The 22671-nt window shown below is 42.6% G+C and overlaps 1 protein-coding gene across 8 annotated transcripts in view; it reads left to right on the forward strand.

Moving 5' to 3' along the window:
* The window catches only part of KLHL4 (kelch like family member 4), a 569208-nt gene extending 549535 nt beyond the window's left edge, over positions 1 to 19673 (forward strand). For all 8 annotated transcript variants that reach the window (XM_029606594.1, XM_029606595.1, XM_029606600.1 and 5 more), the window contains 5 exons: positions 116 to 340; positions 1174 to 1336; positions 3046 to 3258; positions 15050 to 15221; positions 19000 to 19673. In XM_029606594.1, coding sequence (XP_029462454.1) covers positions 116 to 340; positions 1174 to 1336; positions 3046 to 3258; positions 15050 to 15221; positions 19000 to 19059 — 833 coding nt within the window. In that variant the 3' untranslated portion in view covers positions 19060 to 19673. The remainder of the gene's footprint in view (positions 1 to 115; positions 341 to 1173; positions 1337 to 3045; positions 3259 to 15049; positions 15222 to 18999) is intronic.
* The last annotated feature ends 2998 nt before the right edge of the window (positions 19674 to 22671 follow it).

Consider the following 22671-nt stretch of genomic DNA (forward strand, 5'->3'; position numbering starts at 1 on the left):
TAACCCTCAGTAAACTTGTAGTTTGCAAATTTTTCTTTACAATAGTATATGCCCATTTTTATTTAGAAATTGCACATGTAATCAGAAATAATAACAATTATTGGACTTATTGCAGGCTCTACGACAATTGAAAAATATGACCTCAGGACAAACAGCTGGATACAAATTAGTACCATGAATGGAAGACGCCTACAGTTTGGAGTAGCAGTAATTGAAAATAAGCTCTATGTCGTGGGCGGAAGGGATGGTCTAAAAACTTCTAATACAGTAGAATGTTTTAATCCAATTACTAGGGTTTGGTCTGTAATGCCACCTATGTCAACACACAGACATGGTTTAGGTAAGAGAAAATGTCTCTAAAATATACCATAATATTCACAATTCTATGTCAAGATAAAGATAGGAAGAAAACTTTTCCATTTCTAGAATTACTAAATAAAAATAAAAACAAGGTATGTCTGACATGTTCTAAATATACCAAGTAAATCAACATCTGCTGCTCACTGAAGACAATGCAGGGCAAAAAAAAAGACACAGATTAAAAATATGAGATGCTTCAAAAGCTATTAAAAATCTATTAGACATGAATCTATAGTTGAGAGTTACTATAAGAATACCAGCATTGGAGTACTTACTTGTCTGCTCTTTATTCACTATGGGGGTAAAATTCATTCGCAGGCCAAATTGGAAAGTTAGCTAGAGAAATGTATTTGGTTAACTTTGGAGGGATATTCAGAGCTGCAGCTGCATTATTGAATATAGCTGGTTTTAGGACTATGTTATGGTGTGACTAGAGTTAGGTGAATAACTTTTCTGCCTAACTTAACTCCACTCTAGAACACCCCCAGAACATCCCTATGTAACCCATCTACATTTTAGCCAGATGATGGGTTATCTGGCTAAAGATTATCTGGGTATGTGGGGAAAATATTGAAAAGTTGGCATTTAGATGGATAACTGTATGTCATGTGGAGAATATCTGATGGTTTGGTTTAATAATCAGTACATCACACAGTCACAGATCAGATGATCTACATAATTTCTACTTGTGAGGCTAAATCTGGTAGATGAAAAACATAACTATTGTATAGATTTCAGGCATTTTATCTGAAAAGAGCTTAAAATCAATTAAGAGTAACTGATTTTATGACAAATGTATTTTCAAATGCATAGGTGTAGCAGTGCTTGAGGGGCCTATGTATGCTGTTGGTGGACATGATGGATGGAGTTACCTTAACACAGTAGAGAGATGGGATCCTCAGGCAAGACAATGGAATTATGTGGCCAGTATGTCAACTCCTAGGAGTACAGTGGGTGTTTCAGCACTAAACAGCAAGTAAGTATTTAAATAAGAATATCAGAATTCTTTGGTTAAGATTTTATTACTTTTAACACAATATAGAAGTATTTACAGTTTGAAGACTCCTTTTAAAAAAAAAGGTACAAAGTAGATTTTACAGCTATGCAGACTGTGTGAAATTGCCCCTTTCATTAGCAATAAAAATAGTACTTTTAAAGAGTTTTTTTAAAAATAATTTTATTTACCTTTAACCTTCAACTTTACTTTGAAAATGTCTTGAAATATATATATAAGTAATAACAGATTAGGGAATGTTCAGCAATTTCACATTAAACCCAATTTTACTTCTATCCTTGGTCAATCGGACCTTCAGGAAAAAAAAAAAAAGTTCTGGGTTAGCGTTGTGGCTGAAGCCAGGCACAGAGAATTATGGTTCAGATTCAGTCTGGGCTTGGGCAGAGAAGGTGGTGCCTTTATTCCTGAAGAGGGATGGATAGCAGCTGCCTCTAGCCTGACAGCCAATGAGCAGTGCTAAGGATACCCTTCCAGAGAAGGTGCCCACCACAAGAATTCCTAAAGCTGAGCATATTATCTGGGAAAGTGGTGAGAGAAGATGGCAGAAAGGGCACAAAACTAAAATTAGCCCATGTCTCTTACTCTCACTGTGTAGTATTCACAGAACATGCTGAGGCTTTTGCAACAGAAAGGTCATGAAAAACATCTTTCTGCTATGGTTTTTTTTTGTTTTTCCTATTTTTGCCATCTGCAAAAATCACGAGAGTTCAATATGGCACAGGTCAGAGTCACTCCAAACAAGACACCCTTCTGATATAACTGGAGATTTTGGGACCAGGATTGGAATCTGGTAACAGCCAACCCACCCTTTCCTAGCAGAGATCAACCATGTGATTATTGTATTTGTTCACAGGAGAAAAAGTGGCTTTCAGTCCCACAGAAAACAGTGCCCATTATGCAGTCCCTTTAGAGGGATCCAAGAAATTCCGCTCTGAGTAGAGGAAATGCTGCCCCGTATGGATTGGGTCCTGGACTTATCTTGACTGAGGGGCTAGAACCCAAATTATCTGAACTGCATGATCTGCTGTTCTTTTTCTTAAACTATCTACTACTAGAGTACATGCTGAGAGAACATAGTTGAATTTTAGCTCCACAGTCATATTCAATCTTGGGCTTAAAAATTATTACAAACGTATTTTTAAGCTTTGCACATTTCTTTTTTTCATTCTGCTGTCTTCACACTTTACATTATCAGATTAGGGCTTTGTCAATAGTTTATGTATGTGTTGCGGCGGGGTGGACGATGTTTCCCAAAATAATCAATTGGTAGACTGTTTAAACATTTTATTTCTCCTCAATTAATATTTTGTTGCTTCTTCTACACCAGCCCATGTTTTCTATACAGATGTGTTAAAATTGAAGCCAAATAAGTAAAATGAGATGTCTTATTGGATAGAATTTGTTTCTTCAATCAAAGAAGGTGATTTTCAAAAAGATTTATGTGCATAAAAATGGGTTTTATGCACACAAATGGACTATATGCACATAATTGGGCTTTTGAAAATTGCAATGTTACATGCTATGTTTACACATGTAACTCTTTTGAAAATTCACTCCATAGGGTTATACTGCTATGAGCAAATTAAAACCAGGAAGGTCAAGTTGTATATTTGTGGGAAATATATTTTCAGGCTAATACTACTGCTTAACAAACAGTTATCTTGTTACAGACTGTATGCTGTTGGTGGGAGAGATGGCAGCTCCTGCCTAAAATCTATGGAATGTTTTGATCCTCATACTAACAAATGGAGTATGTGTGCGTCAATGTCAAAAAGAAGAGGCGGAGTAGGAGTTGCTGCTTACAATGGATTTCTGTATGCAGTAGGAGGGCATGATGCCCCTGCTTCAAATCACTGTTCTAGGCTTTCGGATTGTGTGGAAAGGTAAGAGTGAATGATATTCCTGGTGTAATCCCTGGGCTAAAGTCCTCCACAAGGAGTCCCAGGGTCACCTTAAATTGTAGGAGATTCTGATGGTTCAAATTGTCCTTACTAGTATTAAACCCCTCTGAATCCAAAACTCCCCTATCTCCAAGGCCCTGAGAATTAGTAAATCCATATTTACAGATCATAATCTTTAATTTTAAAGCAGTAATATCCCATTGAAAGCTTAAAGTGATTTCCAACTTTACTTTAAAATTGAAAAATTCAGCTTGGAAAATTAATGAAGATGATATTTTACAAGTACTTGTTCATTACAGTCCGTGACCACTATTAGTTTCCCATAAATTTGTGACTTTATACTTCCAGTTAATTTGTTCTGCTATTGGAGCTAATTTGTTCATTTATTTCTAATCCTTTAAATTAGTAGAAGTAGTTTAAAGCTTCCTCCAAGAATTTAGATATTAAGATATTAAACTTAGTTTAGTTGATATACATTCCCATTGTTTATACCTCTGTCAATTTGTGCAGAACATATTTCTTACTGGTTATCCATGTCTCCTTACTATTCTTGTTGGGATCTGGAGGGTATCTCCCGCTCCTCATCTTCAATATGCAGAGGATATCATAGTGCTTACCACAGGGTAGGTGTCACTGTTATTCTTCAAGTCCATTTATCCTCCTCCCAGGAATGAAGGAAGATTCATTCCGTGCAGGACTCCCAAAAAGCCACTGGATCTCTCTCTGTGAGAGACTCCAAACCACTGGTGAGTATTGAGCACTGAGTCCCTGGATCATGGGAAACTCAGGATGAAAGAAAAGAAATAGATGCCTGTAGTCTTAAAACAATCCTTTATTGCAGTGGAGACACAAGGGTAGCCCGACTCTGGCCGAGTTTCGCCGTTTCAAAACGGCTGCCTCAGGGGCTTACAATAATCTTCTTGAATTCATTCCTTGCAAATGCAACCAAAAATTGAAGAAGGATGGATGAAACTTCCTTCATTCCAAATCAAAAGGGATACAATTTGGCATTTTTAAAGTGGGCAAAAGGCACCTTTTCTCCTGTCCCATTTCCAAGTCTCCTTCCTAGAGGCCCCAAGAGTCCTTTCCCCTCCCTCCCCCCCCCCCCCAAAAAAAAAAAAGAAAACAAATCATGAAAAGGAACAGAATCAGTGAAATCCTGCCCCTTCAAAAGCTAACAGAAAAATGTACATTGCAAAATGGCAGCAATGATTTTTATAGTCTGGAGCTCTATCATTGCAGTCTTCCACATGGAAAAGCTAAATCCAACCCACAATCTACTTCCATTCCCTCCTTTTAATGTGGGACAACCTTCATTGTAGAGCTGTCTACACTGGAAATCCAACAAGAAAGTCAAACTTTTGAAATGCTTTCTTTGGCTATTATATTTCTGAGTAAATCTATGCTATAAGCAGAGATGGCCTACTTTGATACTCAAGGGCCACAAACAGGCCTTTTTTTTCAGGTTATCCACAATGAATATGCATGAGCTAGACTTACATGGAAATCTAACTCATGCATATTCATTATGCCTGTTTATGGCATTTGAAGACAGTGTCTGCACTCCTGCCCTAAAGGGTTAATTTGCTTAAATGTCCTGACAATTAATGCACCATTATTATTTCATTTGATTTATATTCTGCCTTTCAGGCACTACAAAGTGGATTACATTCAGGTACTCTAGGTATGTCCCTATCCCCTTAGGGCTTACAAATTAAGGGCCTTATTTACAAAACATTTTTCCCATAGGCACAGAATAGGAAGAAAGCCTTAGTATATCAGGCCTTAAATTTGTACATGATGAGTAAAGTGACTTGTCCAAGGTCACATATAGCAGCAATGGAATTTGAACCCTGGCTTCTCTAGATTATAGCCCACTGCTCTAATCACTAAGCTATAGGGATGTGTATTTGCTTGAAACAACCAGGGCCTGTGCAAGGGTAATGCGTGCCCTAGGCGACTTCTGCCTTGAGCCGCACCCCCTTGTTCGCACCACCCCACCGGTCTTGGGCCCAACTCCTCCTACCTTGTTCACGCTGTCTACTGTATGCTTCTCAGGAGCGTGAGCAGCACAATGAATCTACTCCTCTTTTCTGCGAGCGGCTCCACTCACAGCACAACCTGGCTGCTCTTCAGCACCCCTCAAAGGTCGGCGCTATAGGCGACCGCCTAAGTTCGCTTAATGGACATGCCAGCCCTGAAAACAACATAGACAATGTCAATGACATTGCCTATTTATTTCATGTTTTCAAAATGATAGAAAAAAAACCCCGTGAAATTTCAGTTTTTTTCTTCTATAACTTTTAGTGCATATTATTCGGAAATAGTGTGCACTATTTATTAGGGATGTGAATTGTTTTTTGACGATTTAAAACAATCGTCAGATATATTTTAAATCGTCAAAAATTGTTAGAGCCGCGATACAATAACAATTCCCCCGATTTATCGTCAAAAAATCGTAAATCGGGGGAGGGGGGAGGGCAGGAAAACCGGCACACCAAAACAACCCTAAAACCCACCCCGACCCTTTAAAACAAATCCCCCACCCTCCCGAACCCCCCCAAAATGTTTTAAATTACCTGGGGTCCAGTGGGGGGGTCCCGGCGCGATCTCCCGCGATCTCCCGCTCTCGGACCACGGCTGCGTTAATAGAAATGGCGCTGGTGGCCCTTTGCCCTTACCATATGACAGGGCAAAGGTAGCGCCGGCGCCATTTTGGTTCCTGTCACCCGACGTCACGAGTGCAGGAGATCGCTCCCAGACCCCCGCTGGACCCCCAGGGACTTTTGGCCAGCTTGGGTTGTATGACATAGTGAGGGCAAAGGTAGTGCCGGCGCCATTTTGAATATTGGCAATACGGCGCGAGTGCAGGAGGTCGCTCCCGGACCCCCGCTGGACTTTTGGCAAGTCTTGTGAGGGTCAGGAGGCCCCCCCAAGCTGGCCAAAAGTCCCTGGGAGTCCAGCGGGGGTCCGGGAGTGATCTCCTGCACTTGTGACGTCGGGTGTCAGGAACCAAAATGGCGCCGGCTCTACCTTTGCCCTGTCATATGGTAAGGGCAAAGGGCCACCGGCGCCATTTCTATTAACGCAGCCGTGGCCCGAGAGCAGGAGATCGCGGGAGATCGTGCCGGGACCCCCCCACTGGACCCCAGGTAATTTAAAACATTTTGGGGTGGTTCGGGAGGGTGGGGGATTTGTTTTAAAGGGTCGGGGTGGGTTTTAGGGTTTTTTGGTGTGCCGGGTTTCCCGCCCTCCCCCAATTTACGATTTTTTACGATTTAAAAAAAAAAAAAACCAAAACATGACGATCAGATTTCCCTCCCCCACCAGCCAAAATCGATCGTTAAGACGATCGATCACACGATTCACATCCCTACTATTTATGAAACCTAAAAATTGAAAAAGAAATTGGGGGAAAACCTAAATGATTTACTCTCAAATAACAGAACACAAAATTTGTAGGCCTGTACACCCCTACTAGGCCACTCATCAACTCTATTAGCACATGTAAATGTATTTATTGCACAAGCTATCAATGTAATTGCTTTTAAATGAGGTGGACAATAAAGTTCATGCATATGTATGGATGGTATCACATAATTGTAACTACATCTGCCATAGGTGTAGTTACCTTTTTTTTTTTTTGTTAATGTATCTGTTATGTAGTGTGCATGTATATTATTTTTTTGCACTGACATGCCAAATTTGCATCTAAATTAACTGATTAGCATACATTTTATATGAAAAGTATTGTAGGCTTCTTTATGCAAGGTTATCATGTCACAACATAATTGTTAAAGTGCATAAACTATATTGAACATGATAACAGCACTTTTAACATACATTAACACTTTCAATTGCTTCATTGCACTTAAGTACATTGGAACCCAAATAATGAAAAAAAAATCAGTGACACTTGACAGCTTAATCCTTGATTCTGACTCCATCACCAATCTATTAGCTAGAGATTTCTAGAAACCTGCTCATCACTGTTGTGCTTGGCCGACTGCGGGGCAGGTCTGTGGCTGACCGCTCTTACCTGGTTCTTTGGGTGGCAGGCTGCCGCGCATGATGGGACGTGACACGTTGAGAACGCCGCTCAGCTGGGCGAGTGTCCCTAGGCACGTGTGTGCATCTCAATCCTACTTAAAGAGCCGATGGCGAGAAACCTCCTGCAGCACCTACTGATGACATCACCTAGGCCTTACTATTTAAGTCCCAGCCAGATCTACATTAGATGCCTCAGCAACAAGGTTGAACTCCTTGGAGTAGCTGGTTGCGTGTTCTGCCTCTGTGTTCCTGCCTTCATGTTCCTGACTCCGTCTTCACATCCCTGTCTTGTCTTCCCTCTGGATTGCTTCTTTGGCCTTGACCTCTGGTATGTCTTCTGGATTTTATATGCTTGCCACCTGCTATTATTTGTGATATTTGTGGGTGGATCCTTGGGCCGGTGGCAGATGACCACGCCCACGGGGAAAGATCTCGAGAGGGACCACCGGTCAGGCTCAGAGTTGGGAGACACACACACACACACTAGTTCTTTTATTAAACTGTTTTAGGGAACCACCAGAGGTGGCAGTAGTGAGCTGGAAGAGCCTGGCTGGGCTGTAGTCCCTCAGGCACTGAAACAGCAATCCCAGGATGGCTGAGCTGTAGAAAAACTGAGATAGTGAGTAGGCAGGGTATGCAGAGTTCAGGAACAGAACCTTGATGGTAACACTCAAACAATAGTCTCTTGAAGCAGCCCAGGAGCTGGAATGAAGTAGGCCCTCAAGGAGTGAGTACCTGGTTCCAGGGAAAGCTCTGAGAGAGAGATGGTAACTCACTGGTGTTGTAGGCAGCGGTGACTTCCTGGCAGAAGTTGTATTCGGTAGCAGGTCCAGGAACGTGGGCCCTCGAGGAGCGAGTACCGGTTCCAGACTGCGACCTGAAAAGCAAAAGAGAGAGTGAGGCCCCTGAGGAGCGGGTACCCCTGGTAAAGTCCGAGGAGGCAGAGTAGCAAGGTAGGCAGAGAGTGAATCCCATCCACAGCGATACCTGGAGGAATATTCTTGCTAACTCGATAGCTAGCAACAACGAAGACCTTAAGTATCCAGTGAGGATAACGTCATCTCAGGGGGACGCCCCTGAGGTTCGTGCCAACGCTGGTACTTGAGTCAGGGCTGCGCCCCGTGCGTGCCCTTAGGCCTCAGGAGAACATGGCAGAATGCAGCGTCTAGCTGGTCCAGGAACGCCGGAGGAGGTTGGCAAGATGACGCCATGGCAGCCAAACTTCCATCAACCAAAGAGGGAGTCGCCAAAGAGGTAAGGAGGGCGGAGTGGAGATGTCAGGCAGCGATGGTCGCAACACCACCTGCCTCGACTCCTGGAACACCTTGACACTGCTTGCGCCCGCTGAACTACTGTAGATATCGTCTTGGATGCTAGCCTCCATCTTCATGGGAATCATCAACATTAGAAACCCCCACCTAAGTCCAGCTGGCCCTGGCACCAAAGGCTCAATCTGCGGGGAACGAGAGCTGGTATTGGTGGAGGTCTTGTTGGGTCTCCGCTCTGACTGGTTCTGCCTGCTGATGACAAGAACCTGCAGGGCTCCTCCCTGCAAGTAGCGTCAAGCTCGACTCAGTCCAAAGGTTCACTTCGTCAACAGTTTGCTGAGGCCATGGATCCAGCAGATCTCTCAGGCCTTCAAGCCATCCCGGGCCTGGCTCAGAAGATCCAGAAGCAGCAACAATTCCTGGAGGCACTGGCAAGCTCGATGGAATGTCTAAGCGCCCGTCTTGATACCACCACCACTTTAAAAAGTTCCAGACCTCCAGAAACACCTGTAACCATGGCAGCTTCTCCAGCAGTACATCTTCCAGTACCACCCAGGTATTCAGGGTATCCTAGACAATGTTGTGGTTTTTTAAATCAGTGCTTTATGCACTTCTCTCTTCAGCCCACTCAGCTTTCTAATGACACCATTAAAACCACCTTTATTCTCTCTCTTCTTGATGGGAAGACCTTGGCCTGGGCCTCCCCTCTCTGGGAGCATGGGGATGTGTTACTTCAGGACCTACAACAATTTGTCAAGGCCTTTAGGCAGGTATTTGATGAACCAGGCTGCCTGGATACTGTTGGATCAGGGCTGCTGCACCTGCAGCAGGGCTCCAGACCCCTGATGGATTACACCATCGAGTTCCACCCTATGGTCACAGAACTAAATTGGCGGGAGGACAGTCTTTGGAGCATTTTTTAAAAATAGGATTGTTCTCTCAAATCAAAGATGAGCTAGCTGCCAGAGAACTGCCCGACTCCCTAGATGCCCTCATTAATCTGACCGGGAGGATTGACCGGCATCTTCAACAATGGGCTCGGTAGTTGTGAGCACCGCGCAGGCAGGTGCCATTGGCCCCATCCTTCTCGCATCCCCATAGGCCAGCTCCTGTGACAATACCTGCTTCAGCCCATCTGGAGGAGCTCATGCAGCACAGACCAAGTTTTACACTCTCCTTCTCCAAAGGGGAGGAGCTAGCAATTTGTTATGCTCACCTCCTCCAGAGGGGAGGTGTTAGTAATCTGCTGTCGCTCACTCCGCCAGGAGGGCGGAGTTGGCAAGCTGTTCTGTTGTGCTCCTGAAAGGGGAAGGAGTAGCGATATGACATGACTTGCTCCTCTAGAGGGGAGGAGTTAGCTATCTGTAATTCTGTTAGCGAACTGCTGTCAGATACTCCTGTAAGGAAAGGAAGTAGCAAGCTGTAAAATCTGCTAAGGAGTAGTAATCTGTTATGGATCAACTCTCCAAGGAAGAGAAGTTGGCAATAGGTATATAGTACTTCGCTATTGAGATAGCAGTCTATCATGCCCCCTGCTACAGAGTAGCAATCTGTATATATATATAAGCTGCTGGCAAGTCTCAGAGAAAGAGGAGTAGCTGTCTATATAATACTTCCGTGAGCGGAGTCAGTGGTCTGTAGTGGTTGGCTCCCACAAGGTGATAATAGTGAAAGGAATGACCACTTGGAGGAAATGGTGAATCCCTGGGCCGATGGCAGATGACAGCACCCCCAGGAGGAGATCCTGAGAGGAACCACCAGCTAGGCTAGAATATGAGATAAACACAATAGTTCTTTATTAGACTGGAAGCTGGACCACCAGAGGTGGCAGTAGTGAGTCGCTGTGTCCGGCAAGGCTGAAGTCCTTCTGATACTGGAATATAATCTCTGGGTCACTGAGCTGTAGAGAGAGACTAGAATTAGTGAGTAGACAGGGTATACTGGATACAAGATGGTACACTCACAATAGTAGATGTCTGCAATGGTCTCTATGCCACAGAGAGTCTTCAGTACATTCAGGAACAGGAGCCATAGGGGAGCACTGGTTCCCACAAACAGTCTGTAATAAGAACTCACAATTGCTGTAAATGAAATGGCTTCTAGAGTAGAAGAGGGTCTGTATAAGATTTTAGGAACATGGGCCTTCGTGGAGCGAGTACTGGTTCCTATCTGTAATCTTGCCAGTGTAAATCTTGATCTCTGTACCTGCGATAACGTTTTGGACAGAAGGGAGTCTTCAGAGCAATAGGAATGTAGGCCCTCGTGGAGCGAGTACTGATTCCTATGTAATAGAACTCACTGTGTTCAAGTCCACGATCGCTTCCAGGAAACGAAGAGTTTTCCGAGTGTTCTGGCAATCTGAAATCAAGAAGAGAGAGTGAAGCCCCCGTGGAGCGGGTACTCCTGGTAAGTTTGAAAAGGCCGAGTAGTGGGGACGGGTTCCCCGGCTGACTCGGATCGTTGGTGCAAGTATCGTGGACTGCCGAAGCAAGTCCCATTGGAGTTCCTTGCTAACTCGTTAGAGGTTAGCAAACAAAGACCTTTTAAAGTGCAGATGGATAACATCACTACGGGGGGATGCCCCCGAGGTTCGTGCCCTTGCTGGTACAAAGTCTGGAGCGCGCGCGCATGCCCTTACATCATCGGGAATATGGCGTATCCGTAGCGTCAGGCCAGCCTGGGGGAACTGGGACCAAGAGGTGGAGAGAAGCCATGGCAGGACTGTCCATCAGAGCCGAAGGGAGTCGCATCCCAGGTAGAGAGGGTGGAGCGAGGGGCGAGAAGAGGCAGGAATGCAACACCAAACCACATCACGTTGGAGGAGAATAACCATTGCTGTACTCAGAGTCTCTGCTTTTACTGCGCATGGAAGGGGTACCTTCTGGCACAATGTCCAGTGAAACAGGAAAACTGCTGAGCCTAGGAGCCAGTGGGGAGATGTCCCTAGGCTATGCTGTTCCCACTCCCCAACTCACTCTTTCTATGGAAATCACCTCAGAAGATTGCGTATTCTCCACCCTCGCACTAGTGGACTCCAGTGCGGGGAAGGGAACTTAATCATGAAGGTCCTGGTGGATCACCTAAAGCTAATGACAGTTCCCAGGGACTAACCATTTATCATCTCCTCCATCTACGAGGAATTTCTTCCAGGTCGGATCACTTCGATGACTTCTCCACTACACTTCCACATCAGTGTCCTACAAGTGGAAGAGATAACCTTGTTCATTATTGAGAAGACTATACACCCATTCGTGCTAGGGTTGCCCTGGATGCAGCTTCATTCTCCCTGTTTAGACTGGGGAACTCTGCAACTAACAAAGTGGGGTCCTCACTGCCATATCTCTTGCCTCTGTCCTGTTCAGCCCCTCTCTCCTGTTCCGCTAGCCATGACCTCTGTGGGAGTACCAGCACAGTCTGCTGATTATGTGGGTGTGTTCTCTAAGAAGAAGACGGAGACCTTACCGAAGCATCTGTCCTTCAATTGTGCCATCAACCTGATACCAGGAAATACCTCGCCTCGGGGAAGAGTATACCCCCTGTCTCTATCTGAAACTAAGGCTATGTATCAGTACATCCAGGAGAACCTTGAAAGAGGGTTCATCTGACCATCTACATCCCCGGCTGGGGCAGAATTCTTCTTCATGTCTAAGAAGGATGGTACACTATGACCGTGCATAGACTACCGGGATCTAAACACTATAATGAAAAAGGATTGCTACCCCTTGCCTCTTATTTTTAAACTTCTTGATCACCTTCAAGGAGCCAGGATATTTTACAAAACTGGGGGGTACACAGCTTTACCCATATTAAGTCAGGTGATTAATGGAAAACAGCGTTCAATATGCAGGATAGCCACTATGTATACCTGGTAATGCCCTTTGGTCTGTACAACTTCCCTGTGGAATTTCAAAATATGATGAAAGAGTTTTTCAGAGACCTCTTGTATGTCTGCATTGTAATCTGCCTTGACAATATTCTCATTTTCTTCAAAGACCTTCCTCATTGTCGGGATCTTTGGCAGGTTTTCCAATGCCTACGCTCTAACAAGCTGATTTTACCATGGTGTACCACCCACAAGCCAATGGTCAAATGGAACGGACTAATTGCACTCTAAAAACCTTCCTCAGGTCCATTAGTGAACTCCAGGACAACTGGGCCACTCTTCTCCCATGGGCAGAATTGTCACACAATTCCCATATCAATGTTGCCAACCAGATCATCCCAGTTTCTAATAGTATATGGAAGACAGCCAGCTCCTCTCCTACCGAATCTGCTATTGGTCATTTCCCCAGCTGCCCAATTAATGGTGCAGAAATTTCAGGAATTGTGGATGAAAACGGAGGCAATGATCCTGAGGGCTGCCTTGACAGCAAAAAAGACAACTGACATCCACCGACAACCTGCCCCATATCTGTTTCAGAGTACCCTCTATGAGATTAGCACCATGCTACATTGGGCCTTTTCCCATTATCCACAAAATAGGGCCCATCAGCTATTAACTATGTTTACCAGTTTCTATGAAAATTCACAATGTATTTCATGTTTCCCTCCTCAAACCCCTGGTTTTGTCCTGGCCAACCCAGAAGATTCCTGAACCCCCAGAGGTAGCTACAGAAGAGGATCATGTGTACCAAGTGAGGGAGATCCTGGATGTCCAAAAGCAGAATAAGAGGTGAGTATACTTAATCTCCTGGGAGGGGTACAGCCCGAATGAGAATACCTGGGAACCTGCCTCAAATATCCTGGATTAGGATCTCATGAAAGCATTCCATGCAGCCCATCCCTGGAAACCCCGGCCACCAGGGTGAGGGCTTAGAGGAGGAGGTACAGTTACACTTGGCCGACTGCAGGGTAGGTCCACGGCTGATCACTCTTACCTGGAACTTTGGCTGGCAGGGAGACAGCCACCGCCACAATGACTTCCTGGTTCCAGTTGAGGCAGGCCGCTGTGTACGATGGGACATGCTACGCCAGGAACACCGCTTAGCTGTGCGAGCATTCCTAGGCATGTGCGCACATCTTGCCCTACTTAAAGGGTCCGTGGCAGAAAACTTCCCACAGCATCTACTGATGACATCACCTAGGCCTTACTATTTAAGGCCCGGCCAGATCTACATTAGATGCCTCAGTACAGGTTGAACTCCTTGTTTACATGTTCCTGCCTCTGTCTCCATGTCCCTGTCTTGTCTTCCCTCCAGATTTCTTCTTTGGCATTGACCTCTGGTACGTCTTTTGGACTCTGCTTGATTGCCACTTACCTTGACCTCTGGTACGTCTTCTGGATTTCACTTGCTCGCTGTGTGCCTCGATTCCTGGAATGCCTTGACACTGCTTGCTGCCCGCCAGACTACTGTAGATACCGTCTCAGCTGCTAGCCTCCATTTTCATGGGAATCATCACCATCAGAGACCCACACCTAAGTGCAACTGGCCCTGGCACCCAAAGGCTCAACCTGTGGGCAACAATGGCTGGTATTGGTGAAGGCCCTGTTGGGTCTCCGCTCCAACCAGTTCCACCTGCTGATGATGAGGACTTACAGGGCTTCTCCCTGCAGGTAGCCTCAACCTCATCTCGGTCTAATGGTCCACTTCCTCAACAATGCCTAACCATTAAAACCATTATAAAAAAAATAAATTATTAGAGCAATATTCCCTATAACAGTGCATAACTGATGGAGATGAAGCTGCCTTACACTGAAAGATATAATATCTCTGATCATATAATACACTGTTTTCTGGAAGAAGGAATATTATAGCTGTGAAATAACAAAGGAGCCTTTCATATTATTTGCATAGCAACATATCTATTATCCACTGTCACAAGATTAATTTATCTCTGGTAGCTATTGCTGAATTTTTTAGTTAGTATCTAATGCACAAATAGTGCCTTTTAAAAAAACATTTAGAGCCAATCATGCTACTTGCATGACAATGCAACCATGCAATGTACTTCCAGGTAAATAGAATAAAAGTTTCCCAGATGTATTGTTTGTGTCTCTGTAAATGCATTTATTTCCTTAATATTGTTTTAATATGTAATCAACAATTTCAGAATTATTAATATATATTGATAAAGAAAGATATAGATTATAGAATCATTGTTACTGGAACCATTGTGGTAAAAAATAGTAGCATCTTTCATAATCAGCAACAGCTAGATTCTCTCTGGCATCCAAAACTTTAATGTATGCAGAGTCTCCTAAAGCAAGAATACATTTATATGCTTAGAGAGTCCTCTAGTGGCATTTTTACTTCAAGGTCTTATACTGAATTAACTCTATGAATATATGTGTTCAAAATGAACACTCATTGAAAAATATAATAAAAAAATGTATATCCTCACATTTTTTAAAATAAATTATGTATCTAATCAAACTTCTTTACTTTGACTTTTAATACATACTAAAAAAAAATTGAAGAGCTAAGGATTTTACAGGCTATTTTCATAACTGATAGGTATGATCCTAAAACAGACAGTTGGACAACAGTGGCTCCCCTAAGCGTGCCACGTGATGCAGTTGGTGTTTGTCCTCTTGGAGATAAATTGTATGCTGTGGGAGGATATGATGGACACTCCTACCTGACCACTGTTGAGTCATACGATGCCCAAAACAATGAATGGACAGAGGTAATGTCAGATCACGGTACTGTTACTATTGACAACATTTTCTGTTTTCTTGCTTTTTCCTTCTGTTTGCAGGATTTCTCTAGAATAAATTTGCTTTAATGAACACTTCTAATGTTTCCATGAAGTTCAGATCTGCAGAAAGGGCCAGATGTATTAAAGGGTTTTTCCTCATTGCCTCTACGAGTAAAATGCTTAGTATGTCTTTAGCTGTGTTGTTTTGTACATTTCATGTCATGCAACTGACAAATTTTCTTGGTAAGAGATGCCCCAACTTTGCTCTAGTAATATATATTTGAAACTACCTAAAGATTTATTACAAAATATAATCTGTAATAACAATAAACCCTTTTAGAAGTGCTTGCCCCAGCAGTTAATGGCCTTTTCATTCCAGAATTAATAGCCCAAGGGAATATAAACTACAGGTTAATTTTTTATTGTAGCAGAATAATCGTACACATTACTCAAGTAAATTACATGGCAAAAAGAACAAATAGTTCTTTCTATATATTCATATTAGTTGAACTAAAAGTAGCCACTGCTTTAGGTTTTCCAGCTAAGCTTCAACCAAACAGAAAGCGCGTGTGTGAGTGCGCCAATCAACTATAACGCCAGACATTAAGTGCATTAACAGCACATTCCTTTAGCTCTTCACATTGAATTCAATGGGGGAATTACTCAATCCTGCTTAAGGTGTAGACTCCACATTTAAAAAGAAACAAAAATAAGAGAATGTTTAAAGAAAACTGCATTCACTTCCCTTTTGTACAGATGAATTGGCACTCAAAGGTTTTGAATGATATTAAAGCAGCATTATTAGGTTCTTCAAAATGCCTATGTATTCAGTTTCTTCATATTATTCCATCTCTTTGTGGTTCTCATGTATTCTATTATAGTGTTGTGATATGAGGTAGGTCATCCTGAGCAAGGAAGTTTCTATATTAAACTGCTCATATCTAAAGTTTTCTTCCTGCCCCATAAAAGAGCAAGAGATAGAAGTACCACATGTTCACCAATCAGCTCTTCTAAAAAGTCCCTTTGATTAAAATACCAATACATCGCACCCAAGCCACTTTTAACCCCCCAAAAATCAGAGAAAACTTTTAACATACACACACCCAGGAGTCCCAAGACTCTCAGATCAATGATTAATCCAGCCAAGGACCCAATAGCATCTGCCTCTCCCATTACACTTCATGCATCTGGACAAAGGGGACTCTTGTCCTCAAAAACTCATGCCTCAATAAATCTGATGAATTTTCAGATTCTTTATGGCTAAATTAATTTTTGTAATATTAAACATGAAATTTTGAATTATGACATATTGAGGTGATTTTCAACACCATTTTCACATGTAAAACAGTAGTTCATGCACAGAAATGACTTGTTAGCATATGGCTCGCTGTTTGTGTGGATAAAAGCAGGTACGAAATGCTATTTTACACATACCTGCACTGAGCTGAGGCATTGGGGAATCTGGTGGTGGTGCTGGGGAGAGTGGCTAGCATTCACATGCAATACTTTCTCTTTCTGAAAGTATGCATATACATTTTATGTAAGCTTGCTTAGAAAACTGGAGTAAGTTCTGTGCCTAACAGCCAGCAAATTTCTTCAGGCAGTGAGAAAATGATCCTAATAAAGATAGAAAATGATTATAGTGATATCTCTTTAAATCAACGACTGACATCCATACACATGCACACACACACACACACACACCACACATTACACTTATTAATCTATAGCACTATAAATAGTAAATGATGGCAAATAAAGAACAAAAGGCCCATCTAGTCTACCTGGCAGCAATTTTGCCCATTTTCCCCAAAGTAGATCAAATTGCTACATTGCCCAATCCTTTAGAGTTGCCACTGCTGCTCCATGCAGATTTCCTCCATGCCATCCAGGAAGCACAATACAACCATATCCCTGCTACCCTGGGCTGCAACCATTGCTCAGTGAAGGCTGCCCAGTGCCCTCATTACCATTCTCTTGCCACTAAAGATTCTCTGTGTTGATCCCATGTTCTCTTGAAGTTTTCCATTGTCCTTGTCATCTCTACTTCCTCCCAAGAAAACTTTCCAGGCATCTGTCAACCTCTCTGTGAAAAAAAAACAAAAAAACAACTCTCTGTGAAAAAAAACAAAAAAACAACTGACATTTTTCCTGAATTTGTAAGGAAGGTGGACTCCTAAAGCCGGATTTTAAAAGCCACTTACTTGCATGGCCGGGCCCTGCGCACTCCGCACACATTTTCAAAAGGGCCCGGCCACGCATGCAAGTGGCAATACGTGCACAAGTGCTGGGCCCTAAAAAAGGGGAGAGCTAGGGAGCGTGGACTGGGAGGGGAGGGGCGGGACGGTGGCTGGCCAGGATAGTGGCTGGCTGAGAAGCAGTAAGTAAGAAAATGTAAACAATGGTGAAAGGAAGGATAGGTTTAGGGGGTAGGGAGGAGAGGGGAAGGGGAAGGGAGGTGAGGCAGGGAGTTAGGGAACTAGGGAAGGCGTTATTGCATCACCATGAGAAATTTGCTAAAATTCCCCCCTCCCGCATGTGCCGTCCGCACATGCATGCACGGATTATAAAATTCAGCGTGCATGTGCACGCGGCCAATGGATTTTATAACATGCACATGGACGCCTGCGCATATGTTTTAAAATCTACTCCATAGTTCTGGGGTGTGCTTGGCACAGCCTAGAGAGTGAACCCCCTAAGCCCACACTGATAGCTGGCAAGTGTACCCTGGGATGAGATTGGGTCTGGAGATTCACCTTTACCAGCCCCTTTTCTCACAGATTGAATCCTTGGGTTCCAGGGGCTGGCAGGGCTTAGGAAATTATCCCACAGGGTAAGAAGAGACAGAAGGTCTGGGGCCAGGCTAGGTCAAGGTAGGCAGAAAGCAAGAAGGAACGTGTCCAGGCAAGGGTCATTGGCAGGCAGCAGTCAAGAATAGGCGAGGTCTAGGCAAGGGTCAGTGGTAAGCAGAAGGCAACAGTAGTCAAGGTCCAGGCAAGGGTCAGTGACAAGTGGAAGGCAAGAGTAGTCAAGGTCCAGGAAAGAATCAATCCAGGAGTCAGTCCAAAGAGAAGGCAAGAGAAAGACATGTGGACTGGAGAGACAAGACAGGGCAGTATGGATGAGACAAGACAAGGCAGGCTAAATGAGACAAGGCAAGGCAGAGCAGAATGGAGAGACAGGAACACGCTGAGGCAACACATACTGCAGACTAAGCAGGAGACCCTTTGTTGAAGTGTCTGCTAGGAATATGACTGGGGTTTAAATACCCATCCTTGCTGACATCAACAATGGTCATCAGTACTGCTGTTCCTGCTGCAGGGCCTACTAGTTCCAATGCGCTCACATGCCTAGGAGGAGCTCAAAGAGGCAGGATGGCAGTATTGATGCTGCATTGGCAGTGTCCTTGGCCTGCAGCAATGCTGGCGGTGAGTGCAGCCGGTCATGGCAGCCTACCACAACCAGTGAATGTAACAGAATCTACCCCCTTGGAGCTTCATATTGTTACCCCTTATTCCACAGCTTCTTGGCTTTCTGTGCAATAATACCTTTCAGCTATTGAAATGTAAGAATTCCATCTTACCTTCCTTCAGTATCATCTCATAAACATGTCTATATGTTCAAGAAAAAGGTTAAATCTATGTGCAAGTATACATATGCTCACAACCTAGGGGACATTTTTTCATTTTTTAAAATGATAAATCTATAATTTAACTGCAAAATAAATAATTTAGGTTACTAATGATTTTTTTTTTCATATCAATAGGATATTTCTCTCAATATTGGAAGAGCTGGAGCTTGTATTGTTGTTATTAAGATGCCATGATGAATATCCCAAAAATGACATTACAGGACAACTATTCAGTGGTACCACAGAGGAGAAAAAGCTTTCCAAGATGAATTCTGCCCTTTATCTATTCTCTCAGTCTATGAACTTTGGAAAGTTTACACCTTGAACCTTTATCTAATCTGAATATAAAAACTGGAGATTAACTGCCTTCCTGGAAACTGGAATTTTATAAAATCGTGTTTTACTTACTTTTGTAACAACTAATGTTGATGTACAGTATGCATTTCAGCTCTCAGAATTTATATATGGTTAATGAAAGATTTTAAGGGACACATATAGTATATTCATTCAGTATTACCATGTAGTTTGCTATGTGGTATATCGATATGTATGTTAATACATGGTGCGTGCTGACATATAGCAAAATTACCAAAAGAGGTTTAGAATTTGTTTTTTCATACCATGCACACCGTTCACCTGATTCAATATCTAGATTGATGTCTTTGTGCTACATACTGCCACTGACTGAAAAGTCATGTGCATCTGAGGAAATTTGCATTGCAATATATGAAAATGTAGTGAATTTCCTGAAGGTGAAACCTCTGCTGCAGTCCATGTTTATTCTGATTAAAATGAGCAATTTTCCTATGGCCCAGTTTGATTCCTCTTTCTGTCACAGCCAAAGTCAGTAAGAAAGGAATGGACTCTTGTCTGGCTTACATTTATTCTGGATAGTCCTTAATTGGGAAAAAAAATTTGATTTTGTATTTTTTTTTTCAGTGAAACTTTACTAGTATTCTCTAGAAACATCAAAGTTTTTGAAAAGAGTGGATCAGAAAGTCGACAAAGCTTGTCCCCTTCAAATGCCTATCAGAATGTGCAACATAAAAATGGGGAGCGTGTCAGGCTTCTGAGGTTCAGGTTTGGTGAAAGTGTAAGTCTCAGAAATCAAGGTTTTTTTCCTCTTAATTTTACATCTCTCACACTGATTTGAGGCCATCAATACTAAAATAATTAATTAGTGCAAATAGCTGATGTGAAAAATAATAGTACTTTCATCAAACACAACTATAAATTAATCTGCTATAACAAATAATATATAGATAATTTCATAGTAAACTAATCTGGCATGGAAGGTGAATATGTTCAACACCAATTTCTTTTTTAACTTTTGCTAACTCTGATTTGATATACTTGAAAGAACTGCTTAATATTAAAGCATTCCATATTTTTGTATTTTTTTTAGCAAACCATTACATTTTTAGCATTTAAGTCATTATTATTTATTTAGAAAATTGCTTAATGTTAACAAATACCACATTAATGCATACTGAGCACATTTAGCATGCATTAACACATTTAAGTTAACACCAGTTTAGGGCATGTTGAACACATAATGGAGAGAATTTTCAAAAACATATGTGTATGTAAAATGCCATGTTACATGATACAGGCCTTTCAAAAATGACTCCGGGGTAGTATGTGTAAAAGTGTGCAAGGAAGCAATTTCACCTGTACTTTTATGCATACTTGAAATTGGTGTTCCTGGGGGGGGAGGGGGGTGGAGTGAAGGAAGGAGAAATCATTTACATATGTACTTTCCAAAATCCAAAACATAAGCATAAATGCATGCACGAGCATTTAGACCTCCTCCCATTTAGGCATAAATGTGTGCATGCATGCCACGCAAGGGTTTGTGCAGAATAATAAAAGTACTGGAGGGAGCTTTTTTTTTTTTATGCAGCTGATACACCACCACACATCTCACTTTTCTTTTTCAGAAAAGGCCTCTTTTGGCTAAGACTCCTTGGCTAAAGCAGCCTCATCCATTGAGTGTAGCAGAGACGAGAATCTTGAAATTAGTTACACAAGTAATTTGAATTCAATCCTTAGAAAATAAAGGCCTGAAGTGAGATGGCATTACATAATACGTTTGCACCTCAGGAACTGGAATCAAATAGACATGGCAATTGCATTAACTGTAATGGGTGTTTTGGTTTTTTTTTTGTGTGCATGTGTGTATTTAGGGAGGGGTTGGCACCAAACCATGTAGATGTTTCTGCTTTTGCACAGAAACAGAATGTGGGTGGATGCCAACAGGGATGTTCCATTCGCTGCCACATAAAAAAGCAAAGGTGGTTTGATTTGCATATAATCTTGATTTGCCACAAGATCTATAAAAAGTTTGGATTAATTAAAACCTGATTCATATAACAGCTTGGTTATCGTTGGTACTGTAATGTACATAAGGCAATATACATATCATATTGATATTTAACAATATTTATTACCTTGGCTTCAGTGTGCCAACTCCCGCCCTCCCTCCCTTCTATACGTTTGTCTTGAAATACATTTGACTACTGTGGAACGTTCTGTACCATTTATGTTAGCATATTCATTATTTCACATTCAACAGCAAATTGCTGATGTATGCTGAAGTTGATATTCAAAGGGTTTGTCCAGTTCACCTTTTGAGTTAGCCAGATAAAACCCGAGATCTGAGAGTCCCCCCATCCCCCCCCCCCCTGCTCTCTGGATAAATGTTGTCTGAATAACTCCTTACCTGCACAAAATTCTGCTGGATAAAAGCATGTGGTAATGGAGGTGGTCTGGGGTCATGGTTAAACTTTTTCTGGATACCTCTGGTTGTAAAAATTGCTGCCTTAACTACCAGATACCTACAATTAAAAAAAATAAAAAAAACAAAGCAAAACTAGTGGACAGAGCAGGATCTATCTCCCCTCCCTCCTGGCTCCCCTCCTCCATTCCCCCAAGATATTTTTTTAAAATGTAGCACAGGCAAACAGCACAGTTCACACACCATGCCCTAAATTAAAAAACAAAACATGTTGCCACAAACTCCTCCCAACACCCCCCAAAGTGCCTTGGAATACCAACAGGAGGAGGAGGAGGAGGAGGAGGAGGAGAAGCTCTTACCTGCTCCAGGTGGACCCAATACTAAGTGCCCTCATTTAATATTTATGTATTCACTTCGCTCAGGTGAACAGACCAATGACAGCCGCCAGTGAAGGGACCAATAAATGCTCTGTTCACCCAAATGAAGTGAATAAATGAATACTAGGTGCTGGTGCAGCTGACAGCATTCAGGCCAGTGGAAGGAGGTTAGAGCCTCTGCTCCTGCTGCTGGGCTTCCGGGACAATTTTTGAGGTGTGGGATAGGGATGGGGAACTTGCAGCAAACAGTTTTTTAAGGTAAGGGATGGGGGGGGGGGGGGGGGATGGGATGGATGATGGGATGGATACCATGACCTGTGCTACCTTTTTTTTTTTTTTATTATGGGGCAGGAAGGAGGGCAGATTGGAGTGCCACTAGCCCCTGTTTGTTATTTTCCCAATATTCAAAAGCCTGGTGAGCGGCAAACTTACCCAGATAACTTTATCTGAGTAACTTTAGTGGAGTACATTCAACATCACTTTTACCCAGATAAATGCCATTGAATTTTCAGTTAAAATTATCCAGGTAACTTTTTATAGATAACTTCTATGATTGCCAGCTCTGTAAATATTGACCTTTCAGAGGGCAATATTGTATTTATTTATTTATTTGGAAGCTTTTATATACCAGTATTAGTGTGAACATCAAAACTGAAGATAGAAATTACATAGAACAGGGTGGGGTGGGATAGC

This window comes from Rhinatrema bivittatum, chromosome 6, assembly GCF_901001135.1.
Source record: "Rhinatrema bivittatum chromosome 6, aRhiBiv1.1, whole genome shotgun sequence".
Classification (NCBI taxonomy): domain Eukaryota; kingdom Metazoa; phylum Chordata; class Amphibia; order Gymnophiona; family Rhinatrematidae; genus Rhinatrema; species Rhinatrema bivittatum.